Source organism: Trachymyrmex septentrionalis, unplaced genomic scaffold, assembly GCF_001594115.1.
Source record: "Trachymyrmex septentrionalis isolate Tsep2-gDNA-1 unplaced genomic scaffold, Tsep1.0 scaffold71, whole genome shotgun sequence".
NCBI classification, from domain to species: Eukaryota; Metazoa; Arthropoda; class Insecta; order Hymenoptera; family Formicidae; genus Trachymyrmex; species Trachymyrmex septentrionalis.
Window position 1 is genome coordinate 1,535,619 of NW_017305895.1, and position 14,300 is coordinate 1,549,918.

At 32.5% G+C, this 14,300-nt stretch overlaps 4 protein-coding genes across 6 annotated transcripts in view; 2 read left to right on the top strand and 2 right to left on the bottom strand.

The window, feature by feature from the left end:
• Window positions 1-5,901, bottom strand: part of LOC108753789 (mediator of RNA polymerase II transcription subunit 28-like) — a 10,275-nt gene extending 4,374 nt beyond the window's left edge. The window contains exons 1-4 of one of the 3 annotated variants that reach the window (XM_018495692.1): window positions 5,855-5,901; window positions 3,125-3,200; window positions 1,802-2,153; window positions 1,527-1,726 (exon numbers count right to left, since the gene is read on the bottom strand). In XM_018495692.1, coding sequence (XP_018351194.1) covers window positions 1,527-1,726; window positions 1,802-2,153; window positions 3,125-3,184 — 612 coding nt within the window. In that variant the 5' untranslated portion in view covers window positions 3,185-3,200; window positions 5,855-5,901. Of the gene's footprint in view, window positions 1-1,526; window positions 1,727-1,801; window positions 2,154-3,124; window positions 3,396-5,854 lie in introns of those variants that run through there. The other 2 variants (XM_018495690.1, XM_018495691.1) reach the window with 2 other exon arrangements.
• Window positions 5,902-6,258: 357 nt separating this feature from the next.
• On the top strand, window positions 6,259-7,966 carry LOC108753791 (anaphase-promoting complex subunit 13). The gene is made up of 2 exons (XM_018495694.1): window positions 6,259-6,382; window positions 7,619-7,966. The coding sequence occupies exon 2, from the start codon at window positions 7,647-7,649 to the stop codon at window positions 7,881-7,883; it is 237 nt and encodes a 78-aa protein (XP_018351196.1). The 5' UTR covers window positions 6,259-6,382; window positions 7,619-7,646; the 3' UTR covers window positions 7,884-7,966.
• On the top strand, window positions 7,873-8,860 carry LOC108753790 (AN1-type zinc finger protein 1-like). Its single transcript, XM_018495693.1, has 2 exons — window positions 7,873-8,380; window positions 8,471-8,860. The coding sequence occupies exons 1-2, from the start codon at window positions 7,958-7,960 to the stop codon at window positions 8,858-8,860; spliced, it is 813 nt and encodes a 270-aa protein (XP_018351195.1). The 5' UTR covers window positions 7,873-7,957.
• Window positions 8,861-9,531: 671 nt separating this feature from the next.
• On the bottom strand, window positions 9,532-13,424 carry LOC108753740 (tetraspanin-33-like). Its single transcript, XM_018495602.1, has 5 exons — window positions 13,136-13,424; window positions 12,107-12,310; window positions 11,857-12,030; window positions 11,610-11,741; window positions 9,532-11,264 (listed from the first exon to the last, which is right to left on the bottom strand). The coding sequence occupies exons 1-5, from the start codon at window positions 13,223-13,225 to the stop codon at window positions 11,028-11,030; spliced, it is 837 nt and encodes a 278-aa protein (XP_018351104.1). The 5' UTR covers window positions 13,226-13,424; the 3' UTR covers window positions 9,532-11,027.
• Between the last annotated feature and the right edge of the window lie 876 nt (window positions 13,425-14,300).

The following is a 14,300-nucleotide window of genomic DNA, read 5'->3' on the forward strand; positions in this document are numbered from 1 at the left end:
GAGTTTTTAGAATTTCTGTATTATTTTATGATTGTTCAGAAAATATTTCAAATTTTTTTATACGAATCTTATGTACAATATTTCAGAATTCATATACGTATATGAAAGTCTATAAAAAAGTATAGATATTTTGAGTATATATTTCTGAAATGTTTTTTAATTCTTATTATAGGAGCATGCGATGTGAATAAACGTTGGTAATATTAAGTAGTACATGATAAAAAGGGACTGAACCCAAATGATGTGCGTGTGACAACAACTAAGGTTGGCTAAACTGGATCTACGAACGATCACTATGTAAGAGAGAGGGCAGAGAATTAAAGAGAGAGATGCTTGCGAACTGAGCACACCAGAGCTGCTTCAGTTTTATGCATGATGTATTATTTCTCCTTGAATGATTATTCATTGAATGTTAAACAAGGATAAATGATGTATCATACACACCATGCGTGAAACGGAATGCAGCTCATGTAATCCTTCCACCATGGTCAAAAAGAAAAAAAGAATATATGTTTACTTAATATGTAACATAATAAGTAACATAATATGATTCTGATATAAATGCTATTCTTCACACATGCATTTTCTTTCGTACAGACATACTCACATATGTAAACAGTCACTCACATCTCAGATATGAATAACAAAGTTCTTCTATTTATATGTACATGTCACGATGTCACAGTTAAAGCGTTAAGTGTTAACTTTAGTAAATATATATCAATGTGCCTGTCCAATTTTAGCTCCAAAGCCAAAATGCAAAGCCATCGAAAAAATTCAATGAAGGCAAGATTTTGTAGTGTTGATAAGAATTGTTCAGATGCGTTTAACACTTTATTTCCCGATTCCTCAAAATCTTATCCACATTGAATTTTTTACGTTAGTGCATTTTCGTTCTGAAGCTAAAATTGGATAGGTCTGATGTGTACATTGACTACAACAGATTACAATAAATGTATAGATTTCATGAATTAACCTTTGACTATGACATAAATACATGTAAATGTATACAAATATATGCATTGTAATATATATATATACACTATCTATATTATAACTATATATCATAATAAAATTATGATATATATATTATCATAATATATATATTATCATAATATATATATTATAATAATATACATCATATTATAATTATGATGTATATTATTATAAAAAAGCCAGAGAGTCCCGTGATATATGACTGCATAATACAAAAACAGATTTAACATTAAAACCTCGTTAAAAAGAGAAGATAAATAAATTACGCGAACAATTTATGGATTTAGATTACGTGAAAAATTGCTTGTCGACGAAATCAAAAATTCTACATTATAATCTTTCTCTATTATATATCTTCATTTATATAATCTCTTCGTTAGTTTCACTCTTCAATCGTACTATCAATCGCTTCTTTCTCACACACTTTTTCTTCTTCACTTTCCTTTTAATTATTAAAAAAGCGTACTTTCAATTTATCAACAATCTACTTGAAGAATAAGAAAATTTTAATTTTGACGTCACTTAAATACCTGTGATTGCAACGGATGTTGCATTTGCTGCTGCAATTGTTGCTGCAATTGTGGATGCTGCTGCTGCTGTTGTTGCTGTTGTAATTGCTGTTGTAATTGCTGCTGATGTTGTAGTATTTGCTGTTGTTGCTGCATTGAAGCATTACCACTGCCACCTGTAGCCTGCTGATTCTGTCCGCTTTGATTTCCATTGGGTAATCCTATTGGTATTAATATCAGTGTTATTACTCATTCAATGTATTGTAATTATCATTATTAAATTAGTCTCATATTACCACTGGGCGCTGGGCCTTGAGCAGGTGACTGCGCCCATCCCTGCAAATCCGACAACATATTCTGCCAGACAGCAATCTTGTCGTTATGTCTTTTTATCAGTTCTTCTTTACGCGCCAACTCCAATTTCAGCTCGTTGATTTCTTCCTTAACTAACATCTCGGGTTTCAGCGCAGATAAGAGAAATCTCTTTTGTAAAAAGAAAGCTTCCATCTGTCTAGCCAGATCTATAAATCTCATGGTAGCCTGTTCTATTTCCGCACGACCTTCGTCTTTATCCACTGTCAAACCACCAGACGCACCGGTTCCACTGTTGCCCAATCCTTCGTCTTTTGTCAATATACTTAAACATTGCTGAAAAATAATAATTGACATTCAATAATATAATTTGTTTTGATATTTCAGCAGTGTTGAATGTTTGGAAACAAATTTAGAATCAAAACAGTTAAAACTAAAAAAAATTCATACAGAGTATCCCTAAATAACAGCCAAATATTTCATGTGCTAGAGTGGACTAAACTAAGTAGAAAAGTACTCTACTTTTGCAATTTTCGTAATAATTAACAAAATATTAATTACTAAAAATCGTCGAATATTGGTATTCAATAATTTTTTATTCGAGTATTATTAATTTTATATAAAAACAGCAAGAGCAGAAATTGTTAATTTTCTTCTCATAGAGCTCTAAGAATTTTTTCAAAATTTGTTATTAACTTTTTAATACTATATTTTCATATTGGCAACAATTTTTATCAACATGAAAAAATGCGATACTAAAAAAATCTGAAAAAATTCTCAGAACTCTATGAGAAGAAAATCAACAATTTTTGTCATTTGCTATTTTTCGATAAAGTTGATAGTACTTGAATAAAAAATATTCGAAAACCAATTTTCGACGATTTTAGTAATTAATATTTTGTTAACCATTACGAAAATTGCGAAAAGAGGACTTTTCGATTCGGTTTACAATCGATCCGCTCTACAAGTACACAAAATATTTGACGGTTATTCTGGGACACCCCGTATATACAATTATTTTTCCGCATCGTTATGATAAACCTTTCTGTAAGCACATATATATTTCAGATAAAAATACAATTTCTACTTAAATATTTTTTTGTAACGATAATAATGACATTAACATATGCCAACAATAGAGCAATTTATTGTGGCAATTCTACTTCGAGTTTTATATTCGAGGTAAGCCACTTTTACACAGAAATGTCATCATCGGCAAAATATTCCTCGATTATATCGACACGAATAATAATATGCGGTACATTCAATTAACAATAATACAGAACAATGTAAAATGCTCGTTTTACCTGAAATGATTCTTCGAACTCATCGACGAGGTTACAGTCGCTGTTGGTCGGCGTCGCCATTACGGTATTATATGTTCTGTGATGTTATATGTTATATCCGGCGCGAAAATAATCACAACTCCGTTATCACGATTGATTACCTTGATCTCGGGAATGCGCGAATTTTCCCCGCACGCAACATACAATCCCTTCCCGCCGATTTGTCACGATCATGTGTTATGTCGATTCAAGCTGGCGTCCCATGAGCGGAAATTTACAGCGAAACGATACAGCGCAACCAATCACAACTCTACAATTATTGGCAGTCATTATTCTGCTTTCTTTTCTGCAATTGTGATTGGCCTCGCTGTTCCGTTTCGCTGTAAATTTCCGCTTATGGGACGCCAATCTCAGACCATCTATAATGAAGACAGCTGATGGCGCTAATTGCTTCATCTCTTTCTCCAGTTCTCTTCACGATGATAGGAAAAGGAGGAAAGATAATGAAAGAGATTCAGTTAAAAAGAATGAACTTGCATTAGTACTGTCTTCAATATATGTAATCTTACAATGTTATTAATATCTTAAAATCACAGTAAGAATTGATAATATTTTTACATCATGCTTTAAACGATCTTAAAATAACCTATAGCCGATATTTATGGTATATATTTATATGTATGTATATATTATATCTTCCGATCTAGAAGTCGCCATCTTATCAACCAAACTATTCCACACATTACACAAACTATCAAACACACCTGATTTACTCAACATGCTCCACAAATATTTAAAAAAATCTGTAAAACTAACAGTCCTACAACTTCTTCTGACCTTTTCATCATTCACAAATCTTTCCAACTTCTTTCCAGCCCCATAACGTTCTCTATACGCTATACAATATATAGCAACAACAGCATCCAACAATTCAGCACTAGGAACACGATTAACAGCACGAATATCGTTACCATTAATACACATTCTCGTATTGAAAGTTAAAGCAGCTGAAGCAACTTCATTCAAATTGAAAGACTTGTCTCCAGATCTAATACAATGTCCCATCAAAAGGTCACAAAATCTTTTATCAACTTCAATAAACTTCCGCTTAAAAGAGACAACAGAGTTGCCCTTCTCCTTGAACTTACTCTCAGAATAAAACCCATCCAAATACTCCCACGTAGATATAACCACTCTATCTGAACTTTCATTCCAAAAGGAAAAGGTCAATTCAACAGACATACTAATGGGAGGCACTTTACAATATGTAAATTTCAAAAACAAATTACCACAACGCAAATGATTTCTTTCAATCAAATATACTCTTCCAGATTTAGTAACCATAATTTGCTTAGTTAACAATGTCAAATATTCGTTCAAATCATGACTAACTTAAAGATGGATCTCCAACAAAACTAAAATAAATCCTCCCTTGTCTCTTACGGAAGCTCACTTTCAAACTTTCAATCATTCCTTCATCCTTATAAAACACGCTCACATCAAACAACAAAACACTATAAACTATATCAAATTCATACATATCAAAACAATCTTTCAAATCCGCCCAAGAAATATCATACTGCGAATGAATCATCATACCATACAAAGACTTTATTCCACACTTCTGAGCAAGATTAAAACACCTACGTTCACCACCCACAACATAATCATCATAGGTTTTTTTTTAAACTTTCCCTTTCTGAACCATATCCATCAACTCTGATCTCCTCTCAGTCTCTCGGGCAGAATCACGCACATCACACACAGGATTGCAACAATGAACATTAAACCTACCTCTCTTAATGTGCCGGATATAATTAGCATCAATATCAACAAGGAAAATCTTCCCTTTAATAACAGAAGCAACGTTCACTTCATATCTCAAAAACTTCAAAATCAAAGCCTCAGCACAATTCCGAGTAACAGCGGGCATAGCATGCGGATGATTCACCTTACCTGTCACCATAACATTTAGTTCCGGGAAAGACTTTTGCAACAAAGCTATATTCTGTGCTGACAAAGAATAATCAACAACAAACACATCCTTCTTACTGTCCACAAACTTGTTAACCAACGGTTTAAACAAATATTTAACTTCAGAAGTCGGTTCCCTAATCATTTCCACCAACTGTTTTCTCGACGCATCAGCCAAAGCAGCATTCATATCCATACCGCCCGTTTCACACAATCGCGAAAAAGCAGCAACACCTTGATTCACTCTTATAACATTATCATCATTGTTAATCAAACCACCTATTCTAGCTTTACTGAATAACATATTATATACTAAATCACTAAATCTAATAATATCTTCATTAGGAAACACATGATACATATTAGAAGATATAGGTCTTACCATAGGTACATAAAAATCAAAAGAAACTTTAGAAAACAAATATCCAAAAATCTTACGAACTAAAGGGTATTTACGAAACTTACAAACTATATAATCTAAGTCAAAAACCTCCTCTGCACTCGCCGTGTTATAAGCCCTAAAAAGGTGCAAATAACAACAACCTGCCGCGAAACACATTTTCTCCGAGTATACAAATACTCAAAGTCACATGAAATGAATTTAACAATAAACTCACTTCCTCCGAATGAATCTAACAATAGACTCAAACAACTAAACTTCAGAGCAGACCGACAACGATCCACTTCTAAACTCAACGCTAATCTGACAACAAACTAACACACACACACACACAAACGAATCCGATTAACAATAATCAAATCCAATTCACTACAAACACCTCTTGACATCCATGTAACGAATATGATATATATTTATATCCTCATTTTAAGGATATCCTGAGTGATGCTTAAGATGCTAATACAATCTTTTGATTGGCTCATAACGTCTTAAGACTGTACTTAAAACAATTTCAAATATAAGAACCAACTGCATAGATATTTTCCATTTAGTGATACAAATTGACAGAAGTGTCTTTCTATCTTTGTTACTCTCTAAATAGATCAAGAAAGATAGAATGACATTCGTGTTATTGAATGAAAAGCACCCTATAAATACTGACCTATAACTATGTGTGGACCAGCCTTTATATACATACATTTGTCCAGGTAGTCCTAAAAGTACTAAACTAGTATAGCAATATAATCCATCTAATACTATTTCGTTATTTCATGCTCATGATCTCGCGAATTTTGCCCAGATTTACTGATTCTTGCCGATTCTATTGATCTTAAGACGTATAGGATTGAACAAGGTTGAATAAACTACGAATATAAATCAGGAATTTTCGAACATTTCATTTTGTGGTGAGTATTCAGAAATTGTCTAAATCATATGTAATTGCTGAAAATGAAAGTCAACAATTACAATTTACATATATATTATGAATCTCGAAAGTTTTAATCTTACTCTCATTTTCTTCTATTCTAAATAAATGTTTTTGCACTTAAAATCCCTCCCCCCTCCCTTCCTGAACTATTCTATTCATATAATAACATTAGAGTGAAATAATACATATATTTTTGTTAATTTTAGGATAGAAAATTTAGAATAAAGAATATTTGAGGAGCAAACTTCCAAAATGCATTTTGTTCAAATTTCATTTTTTTTTTTAATTAGAGATGACATAAGCTACTCTACAATGTTCTGAAAGTATTTTTTTACCATCAATTTATATGCTAAAAAAAGTCTAGATATTCGAAATATATTATGTCTTTTAATTTAAGACAAAAATATAATGCATTTGATAAAATAAAATGCATTTGATTTTGTTTAACATTGTATATCTTATTGATTGGCAAATTATTATTTTCTGTAAGGCATATGGTTTTCTTGTGGTTTTCTTATTCGCTTTCTGAAAATTATAAGTTTTAGACAAAATGCATTTTGAAAGTGCTCCTCATTTAGAATGAATGAACTTTAGAATAAAGGATTTTTTTAATATAGAGAAAATCAATTATGATGGATCTCTCAGAAACATCAAATGAAATTGATTAACTCTATGAAATAGAGGGACTAGAAAAAAATTAATGAAATTACAAATTAATATGTTAAAATTAAAAAATTTACTAAAAGTAGAGTTCATCAGCTTGACTTCTAAGAGGTCCAAATATTTAATTTAATTGGATCAAATGCTGTACATAATTGTATTTGATTCATGCATATAAATTATATAAAATTTTAATTTAAACAGTTTTTTAAGAATAAAGCAAATTATAGGATAAAGAGCATAAATGCCAACGCTAGATTTTATTAGGAATTAAAACATTATAAATATTTGTTTAGTAAAAATATATTATATTTCACAATGTGATATAAAATATATATTTTATATCACATTGTGAAATACAATATAACAATAAATAAATGTTTATAATGTTTTAATTTGCAATAAAATGTAGCGTTGGCGTTTATCTATTTATGCTTATTTATACTATAATTTGTATTTGTTTCATATAAGATTTAGATACGTGATATTCAAACAACATAAAATTCATTAATCTCTTGAGATAGTATTGTAAGTACAACAATGTTTTCTCAAGCCTAAGTGTGTTGACCGTCGTTTACGGGATGGACAGTCAGGTATGTGGAGATGGCAGGCTGATAGATGTGATCGACGAGGGTTGGCGCAAGGAACGTCTTCCCATTGATGACATCTCGACGCCAGTAGCTGAGCTACCTGATCCTGAAAGCGACAACGGCGATTCTCATATGACATTGAAGGAGTTGGAGCAGAAGTGGAATAATCTGGCATTAAGCTCTCTCAGCGACAATCATCTGCATTCTCCAACACCACTACATAACTAGATATAACTTTCAGTTTCTCTAATTGCCAGAAAACACAATAAAGTCGATTAATTTTGATTTGTTGTTGCATCACAATGGAATTTCCGGAGACTGGTAAACATTGCTCAGTGAAAGACTGCAAATTGTTGGACTTCTTGCCACTTGTATGTGAGCATTGTCAAGTCACTTTCTGTAAAGATCATTTCAATATGGAATCGCATAAGTGTTTGAAAACAGAGAACTCAAAATCTGTTGTGGAACAATCGGCAAATTTTCTATGCTCTAAAGAGTCTTGCAAAGATGCATCACCCGTTGAGATGCCTTGTATCAAGTGTAAAAAGCATTTTTGTGTAACACATAGACATCATGGATGCTTGGAATTGAGTGAAACAGAAAAGACACAGAAACTGAAGAAGTGGCAGATACCAAAGAAACAATTTGCGGAAGCAAAAGCTATAGTAGATCAACAGATTGCGGACAGTTTGAAGAAATCTAAAAATGTAGCATTGGCAAATAAAGTATGTTTTATGAACTAAAAATACTTCTATATAATAAAAGTATGAACGCAAATAAATTCTTCTATAAATTCAATCCTCCTTTGCTTGCAGGTACAACTCATGCGTGTGAAATGTTCTGCAATTGGTCCTAAAAATGTACCAACGAGCGAGAGAAGTTACTTTCTTGTACATTTGCCGTTGACAGTAAAAAATAAACATATAGGCACTTCGAAAGGAGCTTTTGTCAACACGAACTGGACAATTGGCAAATGCATAGATTCAATAGCGGATACACTTAAAGTTCCCAACAATAATAACACAACCACCACGAATAAGTTAAAACTCTTCCGTCATTCTACCGGAGATCTAATATGTAACAAGATGGATACACCTTTAACGCAATTATTTGAAGATTTAGCTATTTTTGATGGAGAGCGAGTTATTTTAGAATATTCTGATAATGTACCTGATAATGTAATAGATTCATCTTTATATAAATAAGTATTATATATATAAAATTTTTGTTGTAATGCAATTTGAAATTAACAGATAATAATCCACTAACTGCACAACTATCGAAATACAGTGTACTTTATGCTACTTATGATTATATAGGCTTTTATATAATTTGATTTATCCATAATGGCTAAAAAAACACAGCTCTTAGAATAATACTTGTTTATTACAAACTAGAAGGTTTTATATCAGTTTTACATTTATTCTTGACAAAGAGACACTTAAATGCGTTAAATAAATTATTTATACCAGATTATTGTCAGATTTGTTTAAAATAAAAGAGTAACAATATTCTGACTTTGGCACTGGACGTTTGTCTCATACATATGAGTTACGCTAATGCAGCAACAGAGAAGTATAAATTAGTTATATATTCAAATAATTGTGCGCTCATTCATAGTTTCATAATACAAATATGGCATCGCATACACTACAAGTGAATGAGAATTACCATTAATAATTATCAGTATTGTAAGTTCAACAGTGCACGTACATCCACTTACTTATAGGATAACAATATGCTTGTAAATATTAATTACAAAAGAAAAAGAAGTAAAAATTGTTTATATATGTATTATCTTAATAATTAAATGCATTTTTATGCTTAATAATATAGAAAAAGAAATACAATTCGATAATTTGATTTATACCTAGCCTAGTAGAGCAAATTAATTTTTCAAGATTAATTTACAAGATGATATTCATATCTAATCTCAAATTCATTATGTTCTAACTTACATATTTTAATGGAACGTATGCGTGAAAATGTGTATACAACTATCGATGTTATCTGAACTCTCATACGATTCTACCAATGTAATTTAATCTCGGTTTAACTAACTCTTCATCTTTTTTTAATTTTAAGAGTTAAAAAAAGTAAATTAAACCAAGATTAAAGTTAATCTACATTAATAGAAATGAGGCATCGGTCCCGGAAATAACAATAGATGTAGCAAACTTTAAACCGGAAAAAAAAACAAATCCTAATCAATAATTTTCTTCATATTCGACTGTGATTGATCGATATCTTATGATTTAAAATTTACTACACCTATTATGCTTTATGAGATTTATGAAATAAGCTCCTATGTCACTTGTTAAGCCCGGATTTTCATTTTCTGGTTAATTTATGGTTAGACTTTATATTCACTGGGCCTTATCTATGATGTCATGGGTGGAAGTCCATTGAGTGAAACATCAGATTAAGCCTAACCACACCAAATAATGAAAAATTAGGTCTTAATAGTAGTACATCAATATTCCATTAAAACAACTCTGTGTCAATATGCTGAAAATGATGAAATTATATTGTACAATGTAACGAACTATCTCGCGTCAGAAAGACAAGATGATATCAGATCTGAATATCTTAATTTAAGCAAATTGCCTCTATATATTGCACAAAGTACATCAAAATTGTAGTAAAAAGAAAAAAAATGCAAATTTAAAAATTGGCTCATGGAAGAAATAACATTCGAGAAACGAATATTATCATGAAATACAGCGATTTTTCTATAACATTATTATGTAACTAATGCAATGTAACACATCGTAAGGTGTTCATGAAATACATATTACAAAATTTATCATGGAATTAAATCTCTCTCACTTTTGTCTTTAATTCGAGTTACCACACGAATGCATTAATCGTGTCCCGTGCAACATTCACAAGAATATGATCACAACACGTAACTCGCCGATGCAAACGCAAAGTATTTGAGTCGTGCAATTAACTACATAAGATAAGCGAAAAGGTATATTTTCCTGAGTATTAAAAAAAAAGTTTTTACGATTGTAAACGCACAGGACACCATTTCTACACCCGCGTGTGTATGCAATCTTTATGCAAGATTTTTATCGATGCCTCTTATCACGAACGTATCCTCTAGCGTACGAAGAAGGCTTATCGATTGCCGATGACGTATTATCCTTTACTCACATATATGTGAAAGAAATTCTTGAAATAAAGGACGAGTTTGATGAGGGACAAAATGCACAGTATGTATAAAGAGATCGCGAAAAGGACGAGCAATGCCATTCGCGCGTTTATATTTGTCTCTGTGTCCTGCGAACCGCGCGATCGTCCGCCACTGGCCACCTGCCTGTTGGCCGCAGAATGTATCTGGTAACGGTAGGTGGCCTGAAGTCAAGCTCAGGAATGCCAGCGGGACTTCTGCAGCTCGATCTGACCCTCCAGTGTTTTTGCAAGGTAGATCACAAAGAGCTGGCTGAGCGCAATGCCTAAAGCAATGCCAGCTATAGTGTAGAGATTACGTTCCGCCCAGCTACGTACAATTTCGATACATCCACTGGTCCACACCTTTTTACTCGCTTCAGACACTGGTAACATCTGAACCTTGTAGCCGCACATTATATTTACAAGTCCGCTCTGAAAATTGAAATTATCTCATTTGTAAAATTCTCATTAAGTTCTTTACAATATTTTAAGATGATTATTAGCATTATTATTAGACGCTCAATTTAATTGTAATATTATTTCAACTACAGTTTATGATTAGCGTTTCGAATAATAAACGATAATAATCAGCGCACAATTTAAATAATAGGAAGATATATTTAAAACTTAGATATAAATATTAGGCATCAAGATTTAGCCTTGATTTTTCTTTTGATTTATCTCAGTAATGACTATAATTAAAAATATCTTTCCAAAATAAAATATCTTTCAATTATCTTTGACTTTCTATATAAGTGCAACAAATAATATACGTACGGATATATCAGTAGCGTTTATGCAACAAGAGAACGGTACACCACAACGTTCTACACTAGGGCTGGTGCAATTAAAATATTCATTCTTCCCCCAATCTAAGTATCCTTCTTGACTCAAACCACAACACTTGAACTGCAATATAAAATTTTATGAATATTTCACTCGCATGTACGAAATTGAATAACTTGTACAAATGTAAGACATGTGTTTTTATTATTATTAATTATTTTATTCGTGATCTCTTTACTTCTTGTTGGCCAAAATCGATGAAATTTTGTAGATCTGGATCTTCTCTGTACGTCTGAATTATTTTGTCCGTGAATGACTCTTCCAAAAGAGATTGCAATGTGTGCGGGAATACAAAACCAACGATCGCCACACCCATCTCCAAGAGGAAGAACACCAAAAGACATAGCGAGTACTAAAAAAATCATTCAGTCAATCAATCACTTATTTTGTGTCCCTTGTAGAAAATATTTTGTACACAAAAAACTAACAAATTTGAGAAGACATGTATTTTCACGAAGGGCTCCTACGCATCCTGCAAAACTAACAACAAAGACTACTCCGCCAGCTATCAGCATCACGAGAGAAATGTTCAAGACCACATCATAGACATTTTCCACCCTGACAGATCCAGTTGCTTGCCATTTATCCACAAATGCATAGAGACCTACGCCGATTAGCAATCCACCAAACAGCTAAGCATAAAGAAAATTATTTTTATTTCTCATCGTCATATATGTCTATATCATTTCTATATTATCTTCAATTTTTATTCTACTTCCTCTAATATCCAGACATAATGTTGACAGTCTGATATCTAAATTTAGCTGAGTTACCGGGTCAGTAGATAGTAGATTCGAAATCAACACAAACATATCTTTTCCAACAAGCTTTTCTTTCAGGACACAGTTGACACAAATGTCATTCTATCATTCTTGACATTCATAAATAAAGCCTAATCTATAGTTTGCTTTTTGTGCTTTCTGTTTACTTTTTATTACATTTTACCTCTTGTCTTTTTGCCTCATATCATTTCTTCGTTTTCTGTCACTCAAGATAAACTCTTAATCTATAATGTACACTTTGCTTCCTCTTTTCTTTCCTTTTATTTGCATTTTTTCCTCTTTGTTCCATTGACAATCGTACTTCTTGTCATGTGTTTCTTATCTCCTTTGAAGTTTATTATTTTATCACAAGAAAAGATAAAGAAATAAGATAAAAGGCAAAAGTAATAAAAAGTAATAAAAAAAGGAAGCAAAGAAAATATTGTAGTAAAAGTTGACGAACTTGGAAAGAAACAAAATTGCAAGAAACGTGATTATCGATAAAACGACCGCAAAGAGGAAAAAAGAAATAGAAAGCAAAAACACATAATAAATTAGAATCAAGAAAGACAGAACAACTTATGTTAACTGTATCTCTTAAAAGAAAAGCAGCCTTTATCTTGTTTTAGAACAAATCGCGAATTTCATTTGCGTGTATACAGCATAGAAAGAAAAGCAGAAGAACGAATCGCTCACCCAAAAGACGAAATTCAGCATGAAGATCATGTACTTCACGCACGAACTGACGTACGTGAAATTGTTGCTACGTCTGCGATGATTCATCATTGTGTGGCGGCGAGTATGACGAATCTCTCAAAACGATTGATGTCTCCGAGAAGAACTCTCTGTACAGCGTAATTTGAACGTTCGTATCACTCGTTATCTCCACTCACGGTGATGAGGGACAACTTGTATCGACACATACTTTAATAGTTTCTACCCTTTCCGCCATTACGAACGTTTTCTCGTGGTTTTTCCAGGTTTCCTAAATTCACAACGGTTCTGCGTTCCTGCGTTCCATCGCGCAAGTTCGAAATCAGCTGTCCGGTCCACGTTCCGCGAGGATACATAGGTCTGTTCGCGTTGCTATCATTTTTTGCACTCAATGGGTGCGATCCACTTTAGGGGCACAATAAAAGAAACAGGGAACAGAAAATAATACTCGTATTCATAGTCAGGCCTTATATTTAAGGCCTCCTTAAATTTATCTTTAGATACTTTACAAATTATTTCATTGACTGCTGAGCATCTAAAGATAAATTTAAGGAAGCCTTACGTACAAGGTCTGACTATGAATACGAGCATAAGAATTTCAACCTATCAGAAATTATGTATTGTAAAATACACAGTTTCTGATAGGTTGAAATTCTTATTCTCTGTTTTCTGTTCCCTATTCCTTTTATTGTGCGGAACCCCTTACAAATGCTTTGAATTTTTTACAAATTGATCAATAAAGAGTGCATCCAGAAGCACGACTGCTCATTGAGTGTTCAGTGAGCTCTTGTACCTGTTTGGTCTATATTTTTAAATCTAATGGTCATGCAAATACCCTAGTTTCCATCGAGGGTTTAAATTGGATAAGAATGTAAAAACCAACCAACAACAATCGAGCATTCTCCTGTCATTCGACTGTAACAAGGAAATACTCGACTGTAGTTGGTTGGTTCTTACATTCTTATCCGGTTTAAATCCTCGGTGGAAACTAGGCCATTGATAGCACCACCGCCAAGAGCAGGTTTTAGATCTGTTCTGTTTAGTTATAAATCATACCTATAATTTTTGCACCAGTTCATCTTCCTTCCTTTTTTCTTTAGGAGGAAAGAACAAGTAGAAGAATGAACTGATGCAAAAGTACAGCTAA